Here is a 26,236-nt window from a genome sequence, read left to right as displayed (position 1 = left end):
GAGACAAGAGAGGAGCCCTTTTATTTACATGAGCTGTGCAAAGAGCTTTCCTGGCTCTGTGTGCCCGTCCCTGTCCCTGCTGGCCAGTACGACTTTATTAATGTTTACGATATGCCCTACTTTTTAATGCGGCTCTGTCCCGCTGAAAGAACCCATTTGCATTTTTAATGACATTTGCATAAGCAATTTAGAGGATCCCCAGCTTGCCAGGCTCCAGAACCCTCGCCCAAAGCCCAGGGACCGCCGCCCCCAGAGCTCCTGCCAGCCCTGGTGTCACCAAGAGGGGACATTTCACCCCAATCCTGGCACAGCTGGCACAGCACCCGCTGTGCCCAGAGGCAGCCTTACATCCAGTCTGTTTGAATAAAAAAAAGGGAAAGCTCCATACATAAGAGACTAAGTGGGACAATAAAAATCTGTGAGCTCGCCCCAAATGTCTCCCAGCTGTTCTGCAGCACTTTGGAGGAACAAAATAGGGCAGATTTCAGAAATGCCGAGTTCTGCTGAGCTGTGTGTCCCCAGCCAGGCCTGCAGTTCTCAGCAGCCTCTTGTTGTGCCCCCTTTGCCAAGCAGATGAGAAGACAGGAACCTCTCTGCTGAGCTCCGAGGAGCTGTCAGCAGAGCCAGGACGAGAAGGAACAGAAGCTCCCGGTAACTCCTTGGAAGTTGCAGCTCCAGCTCCCACCCCCAGCTGTGCGCCCAGTTTTTCCCTGCCACCAGTTTGATTTTTGGAACAAAATCCTTCAGCAGAAGAGATGCTCACCCTTTACCTGTGACACACTACGGGGCCAGGCCACCTTACCAGTGCAGGAAAACCAGCTGCAGCAACTGGATCAAGAATTCCAGCCCAGTTCCCAGCAATGTCCCCACTGGGAATGCAGGGGATGTCCCATCCCTTTGGGAAGGGATCACGGGCAGCATCCCCACGGCGGGGCTGAGGCACCCCCCAGTGCCCTGCAGCACTGCAGAGTGCAGGGGGAGCTGCAGAGGTGCCCCAGCCCAGCCCTGCCCTGCGCTGCAGCCTCGTGCACACCCCTGCAGGGGAACAGCATCCCTGGGACATTAAAGGAGTTTGATGGCCCGGAACTGCTGGGGTTGAACAAGGAGCAGCACCCAAGGGCCCAGCTCCACGGAGGGATGCTCCCCCCACGCTGCCTCCAAAGCTCCCTCAAAGCCACCCTGAAGTTCCTGCCAGCACAAACTTGTGTCTGCTGGAAGGGTCTGGGGTGACAAACCCCTCACAGAGGTGCCGTTCCAGCAGGTCTCGTTTCAGTCCTGCTCAGGTCCTGTCCCTGCCCCCCGGCCATCCCCGGGGTCCCGCACTGCGCCCCCCGCCCGGCTCAGCCCGGCACAGCCCGGCCCAGCACAGCCCGGCCCGGCTCAGCCCGGCCCAGCACAGCCCGGCCCGGCTCAGCCCGGCACAGCCCGGCCCGGCACAGCCCGGCCCGGCTCAGCCCGGCACAGCCCGGCTCAGCCCGGCACAGCCCGGCCCAGCACAGCCCGGCCCGGCACAGCCCGGCTCAGCCCGGCACAGCCCGGCCCAGCACAACCCGGCCCGGCTCAGCCCGGCCCGGCCCGGCCCGGATTGGCAGCTGCTCGGGGGCGGCTTCCACCGCTGAGCGCTCCGCACCCGCTCCTCAGCACATGATCGAGCAATAAATATTTGGAAAGATCTGTTATTTTTACATAAACAGTCACAACACATTGCCGAGGCTGGGGAAGGAGCCGGCTCCGCGCTGCCGAGCGCTGCTCCGGCCCCGCAGCCCCGGGTCCCCGCTGTCCCCACTGTCCCCGCCAGTCCTGGGTCCCCGCTGTCCCCTCCCGCCCGGGCAGGGAGCTCCGAGGGGTGCGGGACTCGCTCCTCCCGGGCTGCAGAGGCTCCGGTGCCCCCTGGGGATCTCCCCAGCCCCTCTGAAGCCCCGCTAAAGGTTTGCACGAACCCAGCACAGGAGCGCAGCTCCATCACCTCTCCCAGCGCCCTAAAATCACGAACGGCTGCGGCTGGAAGGGATTTCTGGAGGTCACCTTGTGCAGCCCCTCTGCTCGCCCAGCTGCCCAGGACCATGGCCAGCTGGCTGTTTAATATCTCCAAGAAGGGAGACTCCACACCCAGTCCGGGCAGCCGTGCCAGCCCTGCCCTTGCCATGGGACTGCTGCAACACAGAAAAGCTCAGGCCCATCTCCCCTTCCCCTGCATCTCCCATCCCCGACACCATCAGCCCGGCAAAGCTGCCAAAGGCTCCGGAGCCCCCACGCAGCTCTGAGCTGGAATCAATTTGGTCCTTCTGGAAATCACTGCCTGCACCACAGGCAGCTTATCCTGGGAATTGTGGAGGCTGCAGAGGAGCAGGTTCAGCCCAGGACTCAAAGCCACTTGCCAGCCCCCCTGAGGGAAGCTCTTCTCTGCCCTTTGCACTCTGGAACATCGAACACCCACCAAAAGGTGCCTCCCCAAAAATTCATGTTTTGCACCCTGCCAGGATGCTAATTCACAGCAAACTGGCTCTCAAATAAACCACGTTTACATGGCTGACTCTCCTCCTGGACTGCACGTTCTCCTGCCTCACACCATCCATCCTCCTTCAGCAGCTCCAGGACCTTCCCCCCTCCCACCCTCCCCGGGCACTGCTGCTGGGCCTGGCCCAGTGACACCCACCTGCGTCAGCTCTTTTCCAACCTGGGGGCCATTAATAACAATTACCTTGTAATTCTCTTTCATTATCTTATTACTTTGGATGGCAAAGGCTGACCCCAGCATATCCAGCTCGTTAATGGAATTACAGCTCCTTCCGCAGCCCCGGGCAGGGAGTGAGGGCTGCAGCCCCGGATGCTCGAGCTGCTCTGTCCTCTGAGCTGCTGGAGCTGCCCTGTCCCCTCCCTGAGCTGCAGGGACAAGGACACCATTCCAGGGCTTTGCCTGTGCTCTGGAGCAGCTCCTGCCACCCTCAGCTGCTGGCTCTGGGCTCTCACACCGCCTGCAGACCCCTCCTGAGCGCACCCCTGCAGCCCCCGGCACACAGGCTGCAGAAATGCCCAGAGTGATCAGGGGGTGACTGAGGCAGGGCTCGGGTGCTGCCCCAGCCCTTTTCTCTCCAGGGTGAGCGTTTGCAGACCCACAGCCTCTCCTCCCTGCCAGCCCCAGCTCCTGACTGCTGTCCCAGTCCTGGGAAACACTGACTGCTCTCTGCTGTGGAGTTCTAACTCAACACAAACGCTCTGAGCTGCTCTTTGCAGTGCTGCAGGTTCCCAGAGGAGCAGGAGGGAGTGCTGGGCCATGGGGGTGCAGGAAGGGCTGGAGCTGGGGCCAAACACACACCTGGTCCCCACCCTCACCTAAAGCAGCCCCTGCCGTGGGGGTTTGGAGAGCAGGAAAGGGTTTTCAGGAGCAAGAGAGGGTGAGCAAGCTCCCGGAGCAGACACAACCTCTCGTGGGGTGGTTCTGACTCTGCAGTGCCCATTCAAGAGGGCCAAGCTCACCAGGATAAATTTCAGCTGGGCTAATGTGACTGCAGAACAATTCCTCTGGAGCTGCTTGCTCCAAGTCCAGGATCTGGCCTACATAAGATCCCATCACTCCTCCAGCAGGCTGCTGACGTCCCTTCGGCGAGGAAGGAACATTCTGGATGGCATTTGCTGGAAAAACCAAATGTAAAGAAATACCAAGAGCGCTGAGCATCTCCTCCATCCTGCAAATTACAGCCTGGGTAAGGCCTCCCCTTCTGTACCTGCCACTGGTGCACCTGACAAAGACAGCAGCCTCTGCACTGGCAATTTTACAGCAAAATATCCCAAATATAAATTGATGCAATATTAGAAGGCAAAATACTCTCTATGGCAACCTGAAAGGTCTTAATTATCCCCGCAGGTGGCAGAACGAGCAGCCCCACACACACGGAGCTGGCAAAGTGGGCTTTTGAGTGGGCATGGAGGGGAAAATCTCATTCAACCCCTGAGAGCTCAGGCAGCTCCTTCATTAGGGAAAGATCCTTGAACTCCCTGCACCACCCCAAAAACTATTGTATTTGTGACTTCAGCTGCCTCTGAGTGCCTGAACCAGCAGGGAGAAGGAATCCAAGGAGGTTTCCAGCTCCAGCGCCCGTTCCCGTAGCAACAGCAGCCCCGCGCTGGGGGCTGGGAATGCCGTGGGATGGGGCTGCAGTGGGATGGGGCTGCAGTGGGATGGGGCTGCCGGTGGGATGGGGCTGCAGTGGGATGGGGCTGCCAGCACTGCCTGGCACAGCCCAGCCCGGCACAGGGAACCCGGCACGGCCAGCCTGGGGCACCGGGGGGGCAGCAGAAATCACCGAGTCACAGAGTGCTTGGGCTGGAGGAGCTCAAAGCCCATCCAGTGCCAGCCCTGCCATGGCAGGGACACCTCCCACTGTGCCAGGCTGCTCCAGCCCTGTCCAGCCTGGGCTGGGCACTGCCAGGGATGGGGCCCCCTGTGCCAGGGCCTGCCCACCCTCCCAGGGGAGGATTCCTTCCCCGTACCCAACCTAAGTCTGCCCTCTCAGTCTGGAGCTGTTCCCCCCTGTTCCATCACTGTCTCCGTGTAGAAGTCTCCAACACAAAGCACATCCCAGTCTTGCAGGAGTTCCAGTACCCAGGCCAGCAGGTTTGTAAAGATGTGCTCTGGTGGCTCGGAACAGAAGGGCCAGTGGCATCTGCAGGGAGGAGAAGGTGTTTAACCAGCACTACTTCCAGGGAAAAACCATCCAGGTGGGCACACACGAATTGGGAGTTACTGCTGTAGGAATATTTCCTTTGGAAATTATCAACTCTGCAGTGAATTCCTGACCAGCTGCTAAGACAGTGCTTAGACATCATCATTTCTACAAATACAACAACCAGAACAAACAACAAAAAAGAACCCCAACAATCAATCCTCAGCAGAATCAGCCTGAAGTCAACTTCCACGAGAAATTTGCTGAGTAATTCTAGAGCAGGAAAAGCTCCTTTTCAATTAATCCCTGTGAGGGTGGGCACGCCCTGGCACAGGGTGCCCAGAGCAGCTGTGGCTGTCCCTGGATCCCTGGCAGTGCCCAAGGCCAGGCTGGATGGGGCTTGGAGCACCTGGGACAGTGGAAATGTCCCTGCCACGGCAGGGGATGGAGCTGGATGTTCTTTCAGGTCCCCTCCAACCCACCCAAGCCATTCCATGAGCTGGCAGCTTTCCCCTCCCCAGCACTCCTGCTCCTTGCAAACGCTTTCCACACAACCGTGGGTAAACCTCACTGAGAAAGACCCAAAGGTTTTGTCATTGGGCACATCTGACTGCAAAGAGACAGGAGCACAGCTCTGCTGAGCTCTGCAAAGGCACCTGGGGAGAACAACACCTCAGCATCCACCTCCAGCTGCCGACAGGGCCATGAAACCGGGCTGTGAGGAGCAGCAGTGGCAGACCCCGGGCTCCAGGCTCCTGCAGGAGCAGGGATGTGCCAGCCAGCCCAGCACACGGGGCAGGGGAGCAGCAGCAGGGTTTCTGGGCTCCAGGCAGGTCAGTGCTGCTGGTCTGGAGAGCCCTGACCCACCTGCAGTACCATCCCAGTAACGCTGGCACAGCCTCCAGAGAACAGCTCCCCTGGCAGGAGTGCCATGGGCCAGGGACAGCCCTGTCTCACCCTGTCCATCCCTGGCACGGGACAAGCCCTGCCTCACCCTGTCCATCCCTGGCACGGGACAAGCCCTGCCTCACCCTGTCCATCCCTGGCACGGGACAAGCCCTGTCTCACCCTGTCCATCCCTGGCATGGGACAAGCCCTGCCTCACCCTGTCCATCCCTGGCATGGGACAAGCCCCAGCACCGGCAGGGCCTGCCCGGGCTCACCCAGTGCCAGCAGCTCCCAACCCTGACCCTCCATCTCCAGGGAATCCTCGGAGCCCGGCCGGGGGCTTGGGCTCCACACAACCCCAGACCACACTGAGCAGAGCAGGGGAGCTCCTCCTGCACTCCCCCACACTTTCCATCAGAAAAAAACCTCCTACAAATTTTATTATCAGCTTCTAGTAACAAGTCTGGAGCAAGGAATTCTCTAGGCAAAGGCTGGGGATTGAGCCCTGCTCCCACAGCCTCCCGCTGCACCCATGGGAACCGTCCCAGGAGCTCTGCCCCCGCCCGGGAGCTTTCACTGCAGCCCGTGCATCCCCCGGCACGCCGAGAGGAGATGGATCACTCTCACATCAAGGGGAAGACGGACCGAGTCAAAACAGAGCAGGATTCCTTTGAAAGGGCCCCGCTGAGGGGAGGGTGCCGGTGCAGCTGCCGGGGATGACAGAACCAGGCAGCGTCCCCAGGGACACAGCTCAAGACAGCTCCTCGCTCACTCGGGTACAGAAGTGGGAGAGCAATTAGGAGGAACAGCGAGGAGCTGCTCCCCCTTCCAGCCTTCCCACTCACAGCCCCCCCCCGCGGTGCTGCAGAGCCCCCCACAAACCCCAGCACAGCCAGAGCCTCCAGCCAACCCCCGGGAGGGCTCCGTCCTTTGGGCATCATCAGAGGGCAGCCAAGGGCTCCCTGAGGTGCAGGGGGCACGGTGTGTGTGACCCCAGTACAGCCACTTCTCCTGCCCCAAAACCTGCCCGGAGCAGGGACCCTGCACAGCTCTCGCTGCCACAGCACAGAACTGGTGCTCAAACCCCACCAGACACGAAACAAGACAAGTTCAGGCTGAGCAGCGAGAGCCTCCCGGGGCCAGAAATAGCTTTGGGGAAGTGATACCACAGACAGGGCTCCGGGGCACACTCGGGGACTTCTCGGGGCACAGCCCTGGCACTGCTCTGCTGCTGCCCCTTCCTGCTCTCCCACGGCCCCAGAGCCCACAGCCCCGGCTGAGCAGCAGTGCTGCAGGAAAACCTGCAGAAAGCTGAAGCTGCTGCATCTCCTGCACCTCCCACCAGCCTCCTTGGTGCTCTGAGTGCAGCCTGACCTCAGAGTTCCTTTGGCTTCCCCTCAAGCCTGCCCCGCACCCAGGCACTGCCACCTTCCCTCCTCTGGATTCCTGTTCCTCTGCCTTGACATGAAGTCATGTGTTGGAGTTATCAGAGAGCTGGAAGTGAGTCAGCACAGCAAAGACAGCCTAAGAATGAAAGCAATTAAAAGCCCTCATTGAAGCTGGACCCCAAAGAGAGGCAGCTGCAGCAGTGGGTGCAGGACAAGCCCAGCGCTTTGGCTCCCACCTCCTGCAGCAGATGGCACAAGGAATGAGTCCCTCAGCACACACAGCTCGGGGGCCTGCTCCTCACCACACACAGGAGCTTTTCCTCAGCCCCATGGCTGCAGAGGTCACTCCCGGCTGGGGAGCACCTGAGGGCACCTCCAGCCCACCTTGGGAGGGTGTTGGACACTGTGGTGAGACACGAGCTGGCACTCAGCTCCAGCCACGCAGGAGGAGCAGCAGGCAAACCCCTGATCCTGGACTTATCCTGGACTTATCCTCCCCTTCTCTTTTTCAGGGGTAAGAGTGGAATTTCCTGACCAAGACTAAAAAATCCCAAGGTCAAACAGAGGTCTGAGCCCTCAACATTCCACAGATCCAAAATGCCAGGTCTGAGCAACTCCCAGGGACTGGGCAGGACCCAAACACTTCCCTGGCTGCTGTGCCAGGAGTTTCTAGGGCATCATTTGCAGGGTGACACCCACAGGGATGGCCTGGAGAGCTGCAAGAGGAGAGATGCTGGTGTCAGGGGCTGTGGGCATCCCGTGGGCACAGCTGGAACATTCCTTGGGCCTCCTCCACCAGACAGATACAACAGGGAGCCCTCAGCAGGAACACACAATCCCCGGGCTGGAAAAGCCCTCAGAGCCCACCTCAGACTCCAGACCTGCCTGCTCTGGAGCTCGGGAGCGTGGCACAGCAAAAGCATTCTAACCACCGGCTTCCATGACTGAAAAGCATTTAGTTAAACCCTCTCTGCTGCCCACAGCAGGTCCTTCATGCAGCCGAGATGGAAAATGAGCTTGAAGCCAGGTGCAGTGTGTGCAGTGGGCAGGAAGGGCAGCGGAGCCTGGCTGTGGGCAGGCGCTGGGTGGGCACGGTGGGCACGGGGACAGACCCACTGCAGAGGGGGAGAAGGCAGAGCTGACAACTCTGGAGCAGTTTGTGGCACTAAAGCACAGAGGAGCTGAGATTTACCCCCTGCCACCCTCCCAAGTAAGACAAAGCAGAGGCGAGCCCCTCTGGTGGGGTCATTATTTAATATCAGCGTGTGAGCAGAGCTGCCTCACGCTAACACACTCTGACAGGAGGCAACCACCCAGCCACCAGCCCTGCAAGAATCACACCAGACAATTAAACAGCCCTTCCAAAAATAGCCTACCTGACCTGCTACCACTCCTGACTATCAATCCAGCCCTCCCTGCAGAGAGGCTGCTACAGTTGAGTCAAACCTCCAAATACTCCCCCAAAACAGAGCCCAGGCAGTGCCGTGTCTGTAAGCGATCCTCCCCTTCCTCAATTTAGATCGCTCAGAAACCTTCACAGAGAGAAAAATCACTACGTGTCAGGCAGAGCAGAGGCAGGTTCTGCTGGCAAACACGGCAGCAGTGGGGGGAGGCTGCGAGCCCGGGGTGCAGCCAGCCGGGGTGGCACAGTGACAGGGACACGGTGACAGGGAGCTGACAGCACTGCACCGCGGAGCCCCCCTGCTCACAGGGACCTCTGGGGAGAAACTCGGGCTCTGAGGCCTGCCAGGGTGCCTGGCTGGTGTTTTCCATGAGCTGCAGTGCATGGCAAGGCTGTGCAGCACAGACAGGCTCTGTGTGGGGCTCTGCCTGCACCCAGGGGGGCTTCCAGAACCCCCCTCTGCCTTCCCCACGTCCCCCCGGGCTTTGCTGGTTCTCAGCCCATTCACAGAGCCCACACCAGGGCGCTGCAGCCTCAACTGAGGAGGAGGAGGAGGAGGAGGGTGCTGTGCCTGGGCTCTCCCCTCCCAGGGGCTGTCACCCCACCGTGCCTGGGCTCACCCCAAACCTGCACGCAGCCACCCCACGGGAATGGGGAAAGGCTGAGGAACCACACAAGGGCTGGGGCTGGGAAGGAGCTGTGAGACCATCCCAGGACACTTCCACCGTGCCAGGCTGCCCAGAGTCCATCCAGCCTGGCCTCAGACCCTTCAGGAAGGGCCTGCAGTGCCCTGGGAAGGAGCACAGGCTCACACCCGGCTGGCACAGCCTGCTGCGCTCCTGGGGGAGGCAGGGCACTGCACAGCAGTGAGCTAAACCACCAAAAGAAGTTTCTGTCTGGGTCTGGTGACACCAGGGATGCTGGATGCCACCTCCCCCAGACACACAGCTGAGCTACCCCCTGCCCTGGCAGGCATCCCCACCAGTCAGAGATGCAAATAAACTTTAAAAAATGACCCTTTCTCAACATTACACAGAGACCTGAAATGCACCCTTTGGTTCTTCGTTTAAGCCTTTTTAAGGGCTGTATAATTCTCATTCCTCTGCCAGTCAAAGCCACTCACAGGAAGTTACTGCACAGCCTCTGTGGTACAGCCCTGTTACAAAACCTGGCTCTGGCACAGAAGGCTCCACGGTGTGCCCCAGGAAGGCACCAAGGCCACCAGGATTGTCCTGCCAGGATGAGCCCCTCCTGCCCAGGGTTTGGTTCCCATGGGACAGACAGCGTGGTGGCAGCAGCACAGAGCCAGAGGCTCTGAGGAGAGGAGCAGCATCCTCATCAGGAAATAGGGCAATTATCCTGTCCATCCTTCCCCCTGAGAGCAGCTCCCAGGCACCTGAGAGCACAGCTGAGCTCTGCTCCTCGGGAGGGGACACAGCAGGGGACAGCCCTGGCATCGCCAGGGGGCTCCAGCTGGGCCATGCAGAGCCAAAGGTTCCTGCCACGCCTCACCACCACTGAGTACAAACTGGATTTTGGTGTCTAACTCCATCGGATCCACCAGCAGACCCAGCTGTCCCCACGGCCTGCCCTGTCACCTCCTCCAGCCCTGCCCGGAGGGAAGGGGCTGCTCGCTGCACACCCACAGCCTCAACAGCAGAGGAAAAGGAGGGGTCCTGCAGGACACCACAAAGCTTTTCCCAGCTGTTTCAGCATGGGGTTGTTCAGGCTCCCCGGGTACCAGCAGCGCTTCTGGAGCAGCAGCAGCAGCAGCGGCAGCAGCAGCGGCGGCAGCAGCAGCAGCAGCAGCAGCAGCAGCGGCAGCAGCAGCACTCCCAGCAGTGCTCCCCAGGCTGTGCCGGGGCAGCCGCGCCGCTCCCGCTCCCGGCACGGCACAGGCTGAGCCCAGGGTGATGCTGAGCCCAGGGTGATGCTGAGCCCAGGGTGATGCTGAGCCCAGGGTGATGCTGAGCCCAGGGTGATGCTGAGCCCAAGGTGATGCTGAGCCCAGGGTGATGCTGAGCCCAGGGTGATGCTGAGCCCAGGGTGATGCTGAGCCCAGGGTGGTGCTGAGCCGCGAGCCCTCGCGATTAAGGCGCTCGTTTCAGCCTAATGGCTTGGCAGGGCCTGGGCAGCAGAATAAAACCCGAGCAGGACAAGAGCTGAATGCGCAATAGGCCGATCAAAGGAGCGGCTGTCCTGACAGGAGCCACCTCCCACGGCCACTGCAGAGCAATCAGAGGAGCCAGAGTGCCCGCAGCGGAGGAGCTGAGACACGAGCCCGGTGTCAGCCACCACCGGCTCTTACAGGGACGGACAGCAGAGGAGAAGGCAATAAAGTGGGGCTGGGACGTGAGCAGCAGCAGCCACCAGACACCTCTGCTGCCAGGTGATCCCCAGCACTGCCAGCAGTGCCTGGCAGCACGGCCACGGTCACACACCTGCCCCAGGAATTCTGTGCCTCAAACAAAGCGCCCCAGCCCAGTTCTCCTGCAAGCCCAGTGCAATAAATGGATGGGTGGGAACAGCTCCCCCAAACCTGTGGGATGTTCCAGCAGCAGGAGATGATGTCCTGAGCCTGCCCATCCCCACACAGGTGGGCCAAGCCACTGGCACCTCCGGTCTGGCTCCAGCCCACCAGCATTTCTGTTTCCTAAATCGTCGTTCCTGAAGCCAAAAGCTTCAGCACCCCGTGCAAGTCACCAGGGAGCTGACAGCTATTATTTTAGGAGTCTCCATCTGGACCCATTGCAGCATCTTGCTGCTCTAATTTAGGGCACAGCCTGCCGGGGAGGGGATGCTGCTTCCACCCCCGGGGGATGCTGGACTTGGAGCACCTTCCAGTCCCTAAAGGGGTTCCAAGAGAGCTGGGGCTGCCCCTGCATCCCTGGCAGGGCCCAAGGCCAGGCTGGACGGGGCTTGGAGCACCCTGGGACAGAGGAAGGTGTCCCTGCCCATGGCTGGATGGGCTTTGGGGATGGGCTGGGTGGGCTGGATGGGCTTTGGGGATGGGCTGGATGGGCTCCCTGGATGGGCTTTGGGATCCCTCCCACCCCAGCCAGCACCAGCACCCAACAGTTCCCACAGTTTCCCTGAGCCCCAGCACAGGGCACGGAGGGCAGCACGGGCTGGGAGCCCTGTGCTTCCCCTTTTGGAAGGCACCAGATGGGCCACGTTATTCTGAACCCTCTGTAAGTGCTGACACAACACTGCTCCCTCACATGACTTTCCTCTTGCTTTTTAAAGAAGTTTTCTTGTTTCACTCTGACACAGTGGAAGCAAATTTACAGCCAAGGCAGGAGTGGTGAGGGAAGAACTTGCTGCAGAGCCCGAGGCACCCGATCCAGGAATGAGATAAGTGCCAGCCCCCACAGCAAGGAAGGGCCCCCTGTCCTGGGGGTGCAGGGCAGCCCCTCCAGCCACAGCAGGAAAGGTTTGCTGCCTCCAAACCCCCCAGAGCAGGAAGAGGTCCAGCACAGGGCAGGATGACTCAAGATGATGGAGTTGGCTGCATATGGGGAATGATGGGGAAGGCTGCAGCCCCCAGCCTGGGGGTGGGACAGGCGATGGGGACACCACAAAGCCACAAAGGCCTGGCTGCAGGGAGCACTGGGGTTGTGCCTCTTCCAGGCCCATCACACAGTGGGGCTGCTTCCAGCCCCACCAAGGCACAGCAGCAACAGCAAAAGCAAAAGCAAAAGCAAACCAGAGCAGGGTCCAGGGGACCCTCCCTGGGGCAGGCCCCCCACCCATGGGTGGGTGTGCAGGCACAGGGGGATGTTCCCCTGGGTGGCCCTGGAGTGAAGCACCCACAGCAGGTACCTGCTGCAGCCAGCATTCCTTCACAAGAGACCAGCCTTATAATTTCTGCAATTAAAAAGGGAGTTCTTCTACTGCGAGTTAAAATAGAAGTTTTTGTCATAAATTACCGGCTTTCACTCCCCTCATACCTGAGCTTAAACTGAAACTTAAATGGAAATTTACAGGAGAATGAGAAAGTGAGTCAGCCTGCCCTTCCCAACAGGCATTTATTTCCATCTTCTTGGACTCAGTTAATAGTAACAGCAGAGAAATTAAGTTTATTCCAAATTTACAAAGCCCAGAAGAGGGGAGGTGGTTTTGGAGGGAACTCCACAGCACTGGGGACCAGCACTGGGATTTGCTGCTGGCCAGGGATGCTGAGCTGTGGCTCCTGATCCCATCCCAGCAGGCACCCCAGGGTTCAGAGCTCCTTCCTGCTCTGTGGGCCTGTCCCCACTGCAGGAGGTGCCACAGGTGCCACCCATGGTGTCCCACTGTTCCCACCCACAGCACCCTGGGGAAACAGCTAAAGGCACCTAAAGATAAACCAGCCCCTCGTGCCCTGTTGGGCCAAACTGCAGCAGGTGAAAGCAGAGGGACTCTGCCTCCCACAGCCTGGCACGGAGGCCAAAAGAGCTGGGAATTTCCAGCTCTCATTTGGGACAGGAACAGCAACCATTGGCAGCAAAGGCAAAGAGAGAGCAAAGCAGTGCTCCCACGAGGAGCAGGAGCCAGGCAGGGCCAGGAGCTGCTCCCCAGGAGAGCAGCACAGGCTGTGAGGGCACAGCAGTGACACTGCCACCAGCCCTGGTGACAGAGCCACTCAAACGCCCGGCCTGGGACACTCCTGGGCAACCCTGAGGCACAGGCTGGAGCAGGAGCCAGCCCTAGGGGCTGGGGGTTTGTCCTCACTTTTACACTTGTGCAAGCTGACAGCACGGGAGAAACCAGAAAAGTGTCCGAAATCCCCCTGCAAGTGTTCAGAACACATTTCAAAGCACCTCATCCTCCAGCAGCAGCAGAGCTGAGGTTCAGGAGATGCACTGCAAAGCTCCCTACCCTACCACACTGCTCCTGGGAATTCAGAGGGGCTGCTGGTAGAGCAGAAAAATCATTTTACGTGTATAACAAGGGAAAATTGAATTCTGCTCCAAGGTGGAGAGACAAAAGCCATTTGTCATGCAGCACTCGCTGACAGGACATGTCCACAGCCCAGCCCTGCCTCGCTCCCGCAGAGCTGAGTGCTGCAAACAAAGGAATTCACACCCAAAGGCTTTGGGACCCAGACAGACATTCCCCCAGCTGCAGAGAGGGAAGCAGTCTGAGCTAGAGTTTGAAGTTATTTTAGAAGAATTCTCTCCAAGGGTTCAGCACCTGACCGAAATGCAAATCACCATCATGGCTTCCTGAGCAAAGGAGCTACTGCTGCATTTTTTCCAGTCCGGCAGCATCTTGCTCTGAAGATCTAATAGCAGCCCTACTGAGCAGCAGCTAATTAAAGCCTTTCCTCCTGCCAAAACCCCAGATTCAGTCTCTAAATGACCCAGTAAGTGAGACTTTTTCCACCTCAGAAGCCCTGGGAGACACCAGGTCGGCAGCTGTGCCCTTGTCACCGCCGTGGCTGTGCCCGGTGGGCACCTCGGGCTGGTCCCTGCTCCTGTCCCTGCTGCTGCTCACAAGGACACGGTTCAAAGTTAACCCACACAGCTACAGACCCACAACCCTCCTTTCCAGAAGGCTCCAGCCCCGAGGCTCCTCTCCATCAAACACCAGCGAGCAGGACAAATTTGGAAATGAATGGAGCAAGCTATTGGAGATGTCCTTAGACACACGGCCACACAAATGTGAGTTAGTCCAGTTTAGAGCATTCCCAGGGCAGGAATCTCCCCTGAGAGGCTGGGAGGGGACACACAGGTCCTGCTCAGCCTTTCTGCCCCTGCACACAGGGATGGCCCTCTAGGCAGCTCTACCATCCTCAGAAACCCTCTGGCAATTACAGATGTTACACGAAAGGGCCCTTGGCTCCCACCGGAGCCCAAAAAAACCAATTATTCCATCCAGCTCTTCAGAAACCAAGTGAACATGCAGATGTTGATCCCTCCCCCATCGAGGCTGGTTGCCCAAGGAGCCCATGCAAAACCTGGGGCAGACAAGAAGAACAACCACACACCTCCATCATCACCCCAAGCACAGACACCTCCACCAGAAACCGTAACAAAAATGATAAATAATCATTAGGGGGATCATTTGCAGCTCTGTAGAAATCTGGGTGACAGTGACTTATCCTGGGTGACAGACAGGCTCCAGCGCTGTCCCTGGCGGCATGGCACAGCCTGGCATGGCCTGGCACAGCACAGCCTGGCATGGCACAGCCTGGCATGGCATGGCACAGCACAGCCTGGCACGGCACAGCCTGGCATGGCCTGGCACAGCACAGCCTGGCACGGCACAGCCTGGCACACCTCCTGCACAGTGCAGACAGCACATGGTCCCGGGCAGCAGGGACACAGGTGACACAGGGGACACAGGTGACACAGGGGTACCACTCCTGTCCCTGGGACAACCTCCCCCTCCAGGCTAAGGCCAAGCTCTGGAGCAGGGCAGGGATTTCTCCCGAGCCAAGCTCAAGGGAAATGTTTCAGTGCAACGAGTGCAAGGGAAGAGGAGCCCCAAAGGCACAGGAGGGACAGAGCCCTGGCAGACTGTCCCTGTGCTCTGGGGGGGCACAGAGCCCCGGCAGGCTGTCCCTGTGCTCTGGGGGGGCACAGAGCCCCGGCAGGCTGTCCCGGTGCTCTGGGGGGGCACAGAGCCCTGGCAGGCTGTCCCGGTGCCCTCGGGGGGCACAGAGCCCTGGCAGGCTGTCCCGGTGCCCTCGGGGGGCACAGAGCCCCGCAGGCTGTCCCGGTGCCCTCGGGGGGCACAGAGCCCCGGCAGGCTGTCCCGGTGCCCTCGGGGGGCAGCGCCGGTCCCGGTGGCGCCGGAGCAGCCCCGGCTCTGATTCAGCCTCTCCACCGCAGCGCTGCCTGTGCGGGCAGGCTCCGGGCTGGAGACGCGGTAAATAATGACTTTGCACTGCGTCAGGAGCTAATCCACTCAGTGATGCAAATGAAATTCATGGGCCACGTCCCCCTCACTCGGCTCGGTGATATTATAGAACAATCGCGGCTCCTCGCTGTGATGTCACCGCGGCTGCAGGAAGCGTTCAGGGGAGCCAGGACGGCTTTCACTCCTCTTCACCACCTCACTCTCTCATTCTTCTGCTATAATTGGAAATCATGAAAATGCATTGGTTCATGTGCTCCGAGTGTCAGCTATTCAGTGTGCTTGTGCTCCCTGCTCACACCATCGGAGCCAAGGGGTTTGGCTGTTCCCCCCAAAGGTGAAGCTATTCCTGTTGCATCCTTTCACTCGGCAACAAAAGGCAGGCAGGGATCCACCAGCAGGATCAGCTGGAACACGCTGGCAGCACAGCGTGAGGAAGAGGAAGAACAGCTGAAGGCTGAGATTTAGACATCTGAATCTTTTTTAGCTTCCCTGCTGCTGACTAAATATCAAATGTAGGAAGACGAGAGCAGAACTACAAGAGACTGAAGATTTTAAACATAGAATCAGAGAATCCTGGAATGGGTTGGATTGGAAGGGACCTTGAAGCTCATCTTGTTCCAGCCCTTGCCATGGGCAGGGACACCTTCCACCATCCCAGGCTGCTCCAAGCCCTGTCCAGCCTGGCCTGGGACATTGCCAGGGACCCAGGGGCAGCCACAGCTTCTCTGGGAATCTGTGCCAGGGCCTCAGCACCTTCCCAGCCAGGAATTCCTTCCCAAAATCCCATCCATCCCTGCCCTCTGGCAGTGGGAAGCCATTCCCTGTGTCCTGTCCCTCCATCCCTTGTCCCCAGTCCCTCTCCAGCTCTCCTGGAGCCCCTTCGGGCCTTGCTAGGAGCTCTGAGCTCTCCCTGGAGCCTTCTCTAGTCCAGGTGAGCCCCCCCAGCTCTCCCGGGCTGACCCCAGAGCAGAGGGCTCCAGCCCTGGAGCAGCTCTGGATCCCTCTGGGCTCTCTCCAGCAGCTCCAGGTCCCCAAGCGCCAGCCCTGACTGCCAGGACAGAGCCACCAGAGCCCAGGGCCCTGCCAGAGCAGCTGCTGCCAGGATCTCCCTGCACAGACACCAGTTATCACCCCCCCTTTGCCCAAGCACACCCCAAAAATAAGCAACTCGTCTCCTGCTCAGAGCTGGAAAGCTGCCCTTGTTCCAAAGACTGAGCTGGGGAGGGAGCTCCCACCCAAAGAGGGAAGCTCACAGACTGGCTCTTTGGAAAAACCCAGATTTAAGTAGATGCAAAAAAGCCAATTTTCAGGGAGCTGTGCCATAACAAGCCTCAAGTTTGCAAATCCAGTAACTTCCATGTACTGGAGCTTATTAATATTGGATTTTTTGGCAGGCACTGCCTTGTCCAGCTCGGATTAGCAGCAAGTATATTCTGCTTGTCAGATTTAAACAAGATGTATAAATCTGGCACAAAAGCAAGACCAAATATGGAAGCAAATTATTTAAATTGACAAGATGTAGCTCACAAGCGTTAAGCGCTCGGCAGTCAGTGCCCATCAGCTGGGGCAGGGAGGCTCCTGCTCTGGGCCACAGCAGCTGAACTCTGAAAGCAAAAGGCTAACGAGGTTACCCACCCCAAACACTCACTAATTCCAGCTGCATTGGAGGGGGTTCACACGATGGGAAGAGCAGGATGGCAAAAAACAGCTGAGGGAGTCAGCCCAAAATCCCTCAAAAGCAAACAGGGGAAGGGAAGGGAAGGGAAGGGAAGGGAAGGGAAGGGAAGGGAAGGGAAGGGAAGGGAAGGGAAGGGAAGGGAAGGGAAGGGAAGGGAAGGGAAGGGAAGGGAAGGGAAGGGAAGGGAAGGGAAGGGAAGGGAAGGGAAGGGAAGGGAAGGGAAGGGAAGGGAAGGGAAGGGAAGGGAAGGGAAGGGAAGGGAAGGGAAGGGAAGGGAAGGGAAGGGAAGGGAAGGGAAGGGAAGGGAAGGGAAGGGAAGGGAAGGGAAGGGAAGGGAAGGGAAGGGAAGGGAAGGGAAGGGAAGGGAAGGGAAGGGAAGGGAAGGCCCTGGCTCTCAGGAGGTGACACGGAGCCCTGTCCCCCTTTGGGACATGCAGCTGCAGGGGCCATCCCATGCTGCAGAGCAGGATGTGGCCAGGGACAGTGGCCAGGGACAGTGGCCAGGGACAGTGGCCAGGGACAGTGGCCAGGGACAGTGGCCAGGGACAGTGGCCAGCAGAGGCTGGCAGCTGCCAGGGAGGAGCAGCGGGAGCAGAGCTCCATCTGCCCCACCGTGCTGTGGGAGCAGAGCTGTCACATCTCATGAAGGACATTTCCCTCCACAGGGAGCCGGCCTCAGCTGTCAGAAGAGACACCCAGGGCTCCAAGAGGGGCCTGGGAGGGCTCAGCCAGCTCCCCACCCATGAACAGGAGTCATCCTCAACAGGAGAAAAGCCAGTGTTGGGGGCAAGTTATTAATTCCACAGAGTTCAGGTGCCTCCTCACAGGGAGAACATTTTCATTTGTTCCATTTTCCCAGTGGAGGCCGGTCTACAACCAGGATCAGTCCCTCAGAGCCTGCACCAAACCTGGCAAAGCCAAACACACCACGTGCACACAGGACAAGCACTTTGGCCAGAGCCATCCCTTTGGCCACCCTCTCCAAAGGTGAGACACCTCTGTGGTGCTGACAGGAGGAGCTCCCAGGACACAGCTCCATCCCCCACGGGCACCCCGAGAGCTGCAGCCCCTCACCACAGCCAAAGCCATTTCCTCCACAGCCCTCAGCTTCTTGGGATGGGCACAGAGGAGGGAGCAGAGCCCTCCCTGGGAGCACAGCACAGCTTCCCTAGGGGTGCCCATTGGGATCCCACGGGATCCCTGGGTGAGTGCAGCCTGCCCTGACGGCTCTGGGTGCAGCCCAGCAGGAGCAGGCTGTGGTTTGGAACGGTGCCTTCCCTTCCCAGGAAGAGCTGCAGCCAGCACAGCTACTTCTGGGAATTGCTTCTGCTTAACACAGAATTCGGCTGCTACCAACCACCAGCGGAGCTGCCTTCCTGTCCCCCCATCCCTTCTGTGGCTCTAGTGGAAAAACTGACTTCCTGCAGGACAGGACAGCCAGGGCCACATCCCCCCCTCTGCTGGGGCAGAGCCCCTGACACCAGCCCTGAGGGGGCTGAGGAGCTCCAGAGAGATTTTCACCTCCATTCATTGGGCCACTGTGTGCAAAACTAAGGCAGTTACTGTGTCATTTTACATCCCTGATGTTCGTGTCACCTTCTGCCTCCAGGGACTCCTGGCCATGGCACAGAGGCCACCAACACCAGCCTAGACCAGGGATGGAGGGACGGAGGGACAGAGGGATGGAGGAACGGAGGGGGAACAGCAGCCCACAGCTGTCCTTCCCCTGAGGAAAGGGACCCCCAAGGGAGCCTCCTTGTCTCTGTCACCCTCGGGTCCAGCTGTCCCAGCCCCACGTCTCTGTTCAGGTCCCAGGAGTGAGGGCACTGTGTCACCCCAGGGAGCCCTGCAGGGTCCCACTCCAAGGAGCACAGGACCTGTGGCTTCTGCTAAATCTCAAAGTGTGGGACAGAGCCATTCCAGGTGATGCTCCAGCCCTTGGCCAGGCTTTATTTCCTACAGCATCACCTGAAAGGTCTGGAGGGGCTCTGGAGCTCCCCCAGCTGTGGGACAGGACCCAGGGCAAGCCCAGAACACAGTGCTGGCACCCCAAGGCTGCCTCCAGGACCCCCACACAAGGACTCCTGGTTTTGTGTTAATTGCCTTTTCCAAAGAGCTCGTTTTTAACAGCCTGCAGCCCTCAAAGAGCACAAGGAACACACTGCCCAAGCACCTGTGCTCACCCTTCCCCTCCAGGGAGCTCCTTACTCACCCTTCTCTGAGTGCCTCTAATTGATGGACTTGCAGAGCAGTGACTCATGAAGCCACACTGGGGGATTCATCTCTCCAGCTCTCTCCACCACGCTCTGTGCTGCCCCTGGGGCCCGAGCTGGACCACGGGCACACAAAGGCCACCAGCCCAGGGGCTCTGGCAGCTGTGGCCCTGGGCAGCACCAACCTTCTCACAGCTGGCTGCTGCAGGAAAAGCCACCCAAACCCTTCTCCTGGGCACTACCCCATCCCACCCAGCGCTGCCAACCTCCCCTCTCCTCAGCACACACCTGCAGCTCAGGGGAGAGCCCTTCCACCCTCCCCTTCTCATCACAGCCCTTGTAACCCAGTGCTCCAGGCCCCCCTGCCCCGGCTGAATGACAGGCACAGCCACTGGTTCACTCCTCAGCCACAGTGACCGTGCCACTCGTGTGCTGACAGATCCAACAGGGCCTGGATGCCACTGAGGAGCCTCTCCAGCTCTGCAGGGTTTTGCCTGTTGAGCTGCAGGAGGAGGAGGAGGAGCTGTGCTGGGGGAAGGAGGGAGGGCAGCAGCCCCCGGCAGGGGCTTGCACAACCCCCCTGCCTCCAGTTCCTCCAGAAACCCCAGCAGTTAACAGAGTTCACACCAAGTCTGAGCGCAGGTTCAGCCCCACCTCCTGTTCCACAGCAGACACCAACCCTCGAGGTCTTGCTCTGTTTCACAGCATCTCCTGCGGGTGCCAAGGCAGGTGAGTGCCCACCCACACCTCACCACCAGTGCAGGATGCCCTGCACGCCTGCCAGGGCCCCGTGTGCTGCAGGGAGCCGGAGGATCACGCGTGTGTGAGCGAGCAGGCGTGCAGAAATGCTGCACTGTGTGCTCAGAAGTCTCCTTAGAGACAGCCCAGGCATTAAATTCCCCAGGAAGGCTCAGTAGCTGGAGAAATCATGGCAGAGGCTCAGGACTTGGTGGTTTAACCTCTGCAGTGGTGTCAGAGCCAACAGGAGCCAGGCAGGTGTGCTGCAGACCCTCCTGCCACCCCAGGGCACCCAAATGCCCACGGGGCAGCTCCAAAGCTCCCACCCAGCATCCACGGCTGGCACCAGTCAGCGACGGGCACCCCGGGAAGGAAACAGAGCACCTCATGATCTGGGCCCGAGATGGCTTTAGGATGACAGCTATCTCCGGAAATAAGGAAGAAAAATCCACCCTGCAGCTGCAGGGGGGAGGGAAAAAGAAACCACTTCCACTGTGAGACACGGGCGAGCCCTTGAGCGCTGTGTGGGGACAGCGGCGGGGCTGCGGGACGGGGCTGTCCCTGCCCATGGGGACACAGCCCGGCACTGCCGGGGGGCTGCATGGCCTGCTGCCACAAACACCACCTGCAAAACACCCCTCCCTCCTAAACACCCCTCCCTCCCTCCCTCCTAAACACCTCTCTCCCCTAAACACCCCTCCCTCCCTCCTAAACATCTCCCTCCCTCCTAAACATCTGCCTCCTGAACACCTCTCTCCTCTAAACATCTGCCTCCTGAACACCCCCTCCCTCCTAAACACTCCTCCCTCCCTCCTAAACACCTCTCTCCCCTAAACACCCCTCCCTCCTAAACATCTCTCTCCCCTAAACATCTGCCTCCTGAGCATCCCTCCCTTCTAAACACCCCTCTCCCCTAAACACCTGCCTGCAAAACACCTGCCTGTCCTAAACACCCTTCTCCTCTAAACACCCCTCTCCTTCCTGAACGCCCCTCTGCTGAGCCACAGGTGGGCAGGGCAGGGCAGGGCAGGCTCAGCAAGGCCAGCTCAGGTGCCGGTTCTAAAGCCAGCCTGGGAAGGAGACACTGAGAGGACCTGTCCCAGTTCCTGCCAGCGCTGAGAGCACCGGGCTGTGCAGGAGCAGGGGCTGTGCAGGAGCAGGGGCTGTGCAGGAGCAGGGGCTGTGCAGGAGCAGGGCCCATCCGTGCAGCAGGGGCAGAGCCACTTCCCTTTTCTGCCTGTACCTGCTCTGCAGCACTGCCCTGCTCTGGGACAGGCTCGTTGGGGACACCCCGAGCCCCAGGGACACCCTGAGCCCCGGGGACACCCTGAGCCCCGGGGACACCCTGAGCCCCGGGGACACCCTGAGCCCCGGGGACACGGCCCCAGCACCCAGAGCTGGGTGTAGCGCCGCTGGGCGCGCCAAAAGCCCTCCGAAATCATGTTTCCAGTTTCTGCAGCATTATATAATTAGCATCATTTGTGTTGCAAAAGTAATTGCAGTAACATTTTTAATTAGTCTATTTGAACACTAACATTGCTCCAGTGTGCATAATATGTTGACACGAAATTACTGGGTTTGAGGCAACTCGGGATGATTGGAGTTTGTTTTGCTTTTGTTTCTGACTTGTTTAAGGGAGTCAATAGAGCCCAGCCCGCAGAGTGGAGAGCGAAGTGTGATGGGTTTCACTTCCGTCTGGGGGGAGGAAGGGCGGCAGGGGAGGCTCTGAGCTGGAGAGAAACGCTCGCTGCAGAGGTGAGGCCTGGGGGACATTTCCCAGCTGCCCGGTTCTGGTCTCAGATGTTGACTCGCGAAAACACAAAACGGAACGGGAGCACTGGCCTTGGAGGACAGGGAGAGGGAAACCTGGAGGGAGGAATTCTGTGTGCTATAAAGTTTGGAAGGACATCTAATCTGAAGAGTGGCTCTGCTTACTGAGTCATAAGCGGGGACAAGAAGTAAACATTCTCCCCAGAAAAGTTACTGCATGAGATCCATTACCAAATGATGCTTTTTTTTCCCTTTCTCTTCAGGAAGAATCAAGATTCTCCTTTCCAAGATCTTTTCTACATCATACACGTGAAAGCAGTGACAGATGCAGGTTATTTTTTGCTCCCAAGTGTGAATCATGTTCCACTGCTCCTCACCTCTGCCCAGGCCCCCGGGGTGTGAGGCCAGCCCGGGTCCAGGTTGAGCAAACCCAGCTCCTGGGGACACGTCCCCCTCAGCCCCTGACCCACAAAGGGCCCGAGAGCTGCCTGGACAAGAGGAGAAACGGCCCCGAGGATGCCAAGGCGGGGGAGACACGAGCAGCAAAGAGAAAGCTGCCAGTTCCCAGAAGGCGACCAAGAACTTCGCTCTCGAAAGCTTTCAAACCAAATTCCCTTTCCTTTCCCATCCTGCAGCACTTCCCACGTCAGGAGAACCAAGACTTGGCCACTTGTTCCTTCCCCAGACTGCAGACACCGAGGGGCTGCTCCCTCCCTGCTGGTGCTGCCGGATGAGTCCCCAGGTTGGAGGGGAGCACGGAGCACACACACACCCCGGGCTGGAAGAAGGGGAGCACACGCGCCCCGGGCTGGAAGAAGGGGAGCACACACACCCCGGGCTCAAAGGGGAGCACTCACACTCCCCTCTCTTTGTTCCCGGGAAGTTTCTTCACCTCCCAGCTGCAGCAGGTGCCCAGAGCCGGCCCGGCAGCCCCTCTGTGCTGAGCGGCAGCCCGGGGCCATCGAGCCTCCCTCGGGAGGAGTTCATCTTCCTGGCAGCTCCAGGCACATCCTCCAGCTTCCAACACCCACCAGATATCGATTTCTTTTTGTTAACCTGCCAGAAGCAGCCCTGCTCCTTGCACAGACCTCCGCTGCCCACACCCAGACACTTTCTGGCTCACCAGAGAGACGTTGGCCCAGGAAGCCTTCAGATGACACAAGGATAAGGAGGAGATCATGTGCGAGGATAAGAAGCAGATTAGCAGGCAATTAAGTGGCATTTTGTGGTATCCATTAGTATTTCGAGCTACAAAGAGTCAGTTTCTGCTAACTTCCTGCCAAAAGTCACAAGTAATGAGCTAATTAACAATCTAATTATTGCAAATGCCCTAGAAAGAAATCAGGGCACAGGTGAAAACCTACTTAAAGCAGTAGGAACAGCCGAGAGCAGACAGGCGTGTGCCCCAGCTGCATTTCCAGCCATCCCGCAGCACAACGGGGAAACACTGGGGGAAGTTGTTAAAGTGGAATTAAAGCTGTGGTCAGTAAAGGGAGAGGTAGAGCCTCACTCCAGAGCTTCCTGCCAGCCCAGTGGGGCTGAAGAACCCCTGAACAAAAGCCAGCCCTGGGACTTTCTGCCTCCCTGTCAGTGTTTGCCAAGTTCAGCTGCAGCACAACCTGTGGGACACAACCCCAAGGCTGGTGGTGCCTGCACAACCCAGCGTGAGCACGGCTCCCCTGGCACCGCTGGGGCAGGGCAGTGCCAGCCCTGGCACCCCCAGGACAAGCCCCGGGCAGCCGTGATGCCAGAGCAGGTGGCAGTGGGAGACACCTCTGTGCTGGCTTCCCGAGCTGGGAGCATCCTGCAGGGAGGCACGGCGTGTCCTCCACCCTGGCACGGCTGCTCACCGTGGGCATCCCCCAGAGCTGCCCCACCCACGGGAGCACCCTCACCTGGGCATCCCCCAGAGCTGCCCCACCCACGGGAGCACCCTCACCTGGGCATCCCCCAGAGCTGCCCCACCCACGGGAGCACCCTCACCTGGGCATCCCCCAGAGCTGCCCCACCCACAGGAGCACCCTCACCTGGGCACCCAGCACCTCACAGGTGGGCTCTGGGGAAATCCACCTGATTTTAGGGAAGGCTGGGCTGGCCTGCAGGATTCCCTGTTGCACAGCAAACATTCCCTGTGGCCCATTCACGCCTGTAACACCAGGGTGACCTGCAAAGGGCTTTCCTAAGGCACAGAGGGTGGCACAGAGCAGCCACAGCCCCGGGGTGTCCCTGGGCACGGGGGGCTCCTGGCAGTGCTGCTGCTGCCCCCCCAGCCAGGGCTGCAGAGCCCGGCAGCTCCCAGTCCACCCCCTGCCCTGGTTTAACACTGCCTGAACACATCCAAGGTTTCTCCTTGGAGCGAGAGCACGGCTGCAGGTTTGGGTAACAGCTCCTGACAGCTGGGACAGGCCTGGCACAGCGCCACGTGCCCGACACTGGATGCTGCAGGTGGAACCGAGCCGGGCTGCAGAGGCCCCGCAGGCAAACCCCACCTGCTCCACAAACACCCTCCGGCTTTCACGGACGCTGTGCTTGCACAAACACACCGTCACTGGAAGGACAGCCAGGGAATTCACAGCCAGACAAGCCTGGATCACCCAAACCACAGATCCGAGGTGCACAGAATTCCTCTCAGTAACGTGGCTGAGCTGCCCATGTGTGAAAGCTCAGGTAGCAGGAGAAGCTGTGACCTTGAGAAACAGCCCTAGGACACGTTTTAGCCTCCACATCCACTTTCCTCTGCTTGCCAACACCTGTGCAGGCCTTCAGGCTGGGGTTTGGGAGGTGGCAGGGAGATGGGTTTGGTAGTTTAAGGTTACACACACGTGGCAGGCGTTAAGGATGAGTAGCAGCGCGGTTTAAATTGGATTAACCCGGCACTGCTTGTACAGGCAGCTGCAGGGATGCTCCGAGGCAGAGCCCCCCTAGGAGCCCCCCCAGCGCCTCACACCGAATGTGCCACTCCAAAACCCAAGGGCAGCTGTGAAGAGGAGCCTTTTAGAGCTCTAAAGTGGGTTTATTTTCATGCCAAATACCTCAGCTTGGGAGTCAGCCACCCGCCAAAATAAAACTCTGTCCCAAATATTCACAAAAGCCAAATTTCACTGCCAGCAGCTGCGAGCACCAGCCTCTTTTGGAGCCCACACAGGTGGGACCCACAGGACAGGGCAAGCAGGAGCAGCTCCCAGCTGGGCTGGCTCCAGCAGCAACCAGAGAACGCCTGGGGAATTCAGCCCAGTCTCCCGAGGGGACATCCCAAATCCCCGAAGAGCCCCTCCAGAATCCCAGCGTTATCAGAACAAAGAATTATGGTCACAGTAACCCGGCTACCGCAACACATTTTGTTATAAAGCCTCATTTTTTCCCCAGCAACACAACCAAGCCATTCAAGCCCTCGCCGGCTGCGCAGTTCCAGCCGCGGAGCTGCCCTCGCCCAGCCCGTTCGCCACCCAAACACGTTTTGGTGTTAAGTACATTAAAGACAAACTCCCCTCGGCCTTTTTGGGGGGATTTAGCTGAAGTCCCGGGCGCTTATCTCTGCTAACGACACCCGACCGGCTTAAAGGCACCGACTAGTTGCTCGGTTGATTAAAAAATGACTAAGCTGCTTCCCGGTGCCGGGGGATGCTCGGGGCCGGTGCCGGGGGATGCTGCCCGCGGGGGGACGCGGGGCCGGTCCCGGGGGGCGGGCAGGGACTGCGGGCCCCCCCGGCCCCCCGGCAGCGCGACACTCACCTTGACACTGGAAGCCCTGCTTGCCGAAGCCCCTGCGGAGAGAGAGGCGGAGTGAGACACCGGCCCCGGCCCCGCGGCACACGCACCCTGCCCGGAGCCGCCGGCCGGAGGGGAGCGGGCACCGGGGACCGGGGCGGGATGCGGGGGATGAGGGGAGCCGGGACGGGAGGAGAGGGGGGCGCGGAGGGTGGCGAGGATGAGCCCCAGCGGGCCGGGCGAGCACAGGGAGGGGTGTCCCGCCGAGCCGGCGTCCCGGAGCGGCTGCGGCGGTCCGGGGGAGGGCTCACCAGATGAAGTCGGTGCAGTGGCTGCAGAAGGTGGGCTGCTTGAAGAACCGCGCCGTGAACTTGTGGTTCTTCACCTCGTGCACGTTCTTCTGCCGCAGGGCGCCCTTGCGGGCGAAGCGCACCGGGCCCTCGCCCTCGGGGGCCGGCGCTGCCGCCGGCGGCTCGGCCATGCTGCGCGGGGGCTGCGGGCCCGGCCCGGCCCGCTCCGGTGCCGCTGCTCCGGCGGGGCTGGCGCTGGTCCGGCTGCGCTGCCGGGGCCGCGCTCGGGGCCGCTGCCCGCAGCTGGCGGGAGGCTCCGACACCGCCCGCCGGGCCACGCCCCCTCATTTACATACAGCCCGCCCCGCCCTCATCTGCATCGCCGGCCACGCCCCCGGCGCCCGGCGGATCCGCAAGCCCCGCCCCCCGAGCACCCTGGCACGGCCACGCCCCCTAATTTGCATGTTGATTTGCATGGGGCCCGGCCTGGGCCTTCATTTGCATAGAGCACCTGCATCCCGCGGGGATGGACAGCGGGGACAGCGGGAACGGGCAGGGATGGACAGCGAGAACGGGCAGGGATGGACAGCGGGGACAGCGGGAACGGGCAGGGATGGACACCGGGCATGGGCAGGGATGGACAGCGGGAAC

At 59.8% G+C, this 26,236-nt stretch overlaps 1 protein-coding gene across 3 annotated transcripts in view; it reads right to left on the bottom strand.

The window, feature by feature from the left end:
- The window catches only part of PRKCB (protein kinase C beta), an 89,672-nt gene extending 63,747 nt beyond the window's left edge, over positions 1–25,925 (bottom strand). For all 3 annotated transcript variants that reach the window (XR_010082511.1, XR_010082510.1, XM_063414139.1), the window contains exons 1-2: positions 25,607–25,925; positions 25,320–25,351 (exon numbers count right to left, since the gene is read on the bottom strand). Coding sequence is in view for 1 of the 3 variants with exons in the window: in XM_063414139.1 (XP_063270209.1) it covers positions 25,320–25,351; positions 25,607–25,776 (202 nt within the window). In the remaining 2 variants the exon portion in view is untranslated. The remainder of the gene's footprint in view (positions 1–25,319; positions 25,352–25,606) is intronic.
- Positions 25,926–26,236: the final 311 nt, after the last annotated feature.

Source organism: Prinia subflava, chromosome 17, assembly GCF_021018805.1.
Source record: "Prinia subflava isolate CZ2003 ecotype Zambia chromosome 17, Cam_Psub_1.2, whole genome shotgun sequence".
In the NCBI taxonomy this organism is placed as follows: Eukaryota; Metazoa; Chordata; class Aves; order Passeriformes; family Cisticolidae; genus Prinia; species Prinia subflava.
The sequence above is the reverse complement of the archived record's forward strand: the minus strand, read 5'-3'. Positions and strand labels throughout refer to the sequence as shown.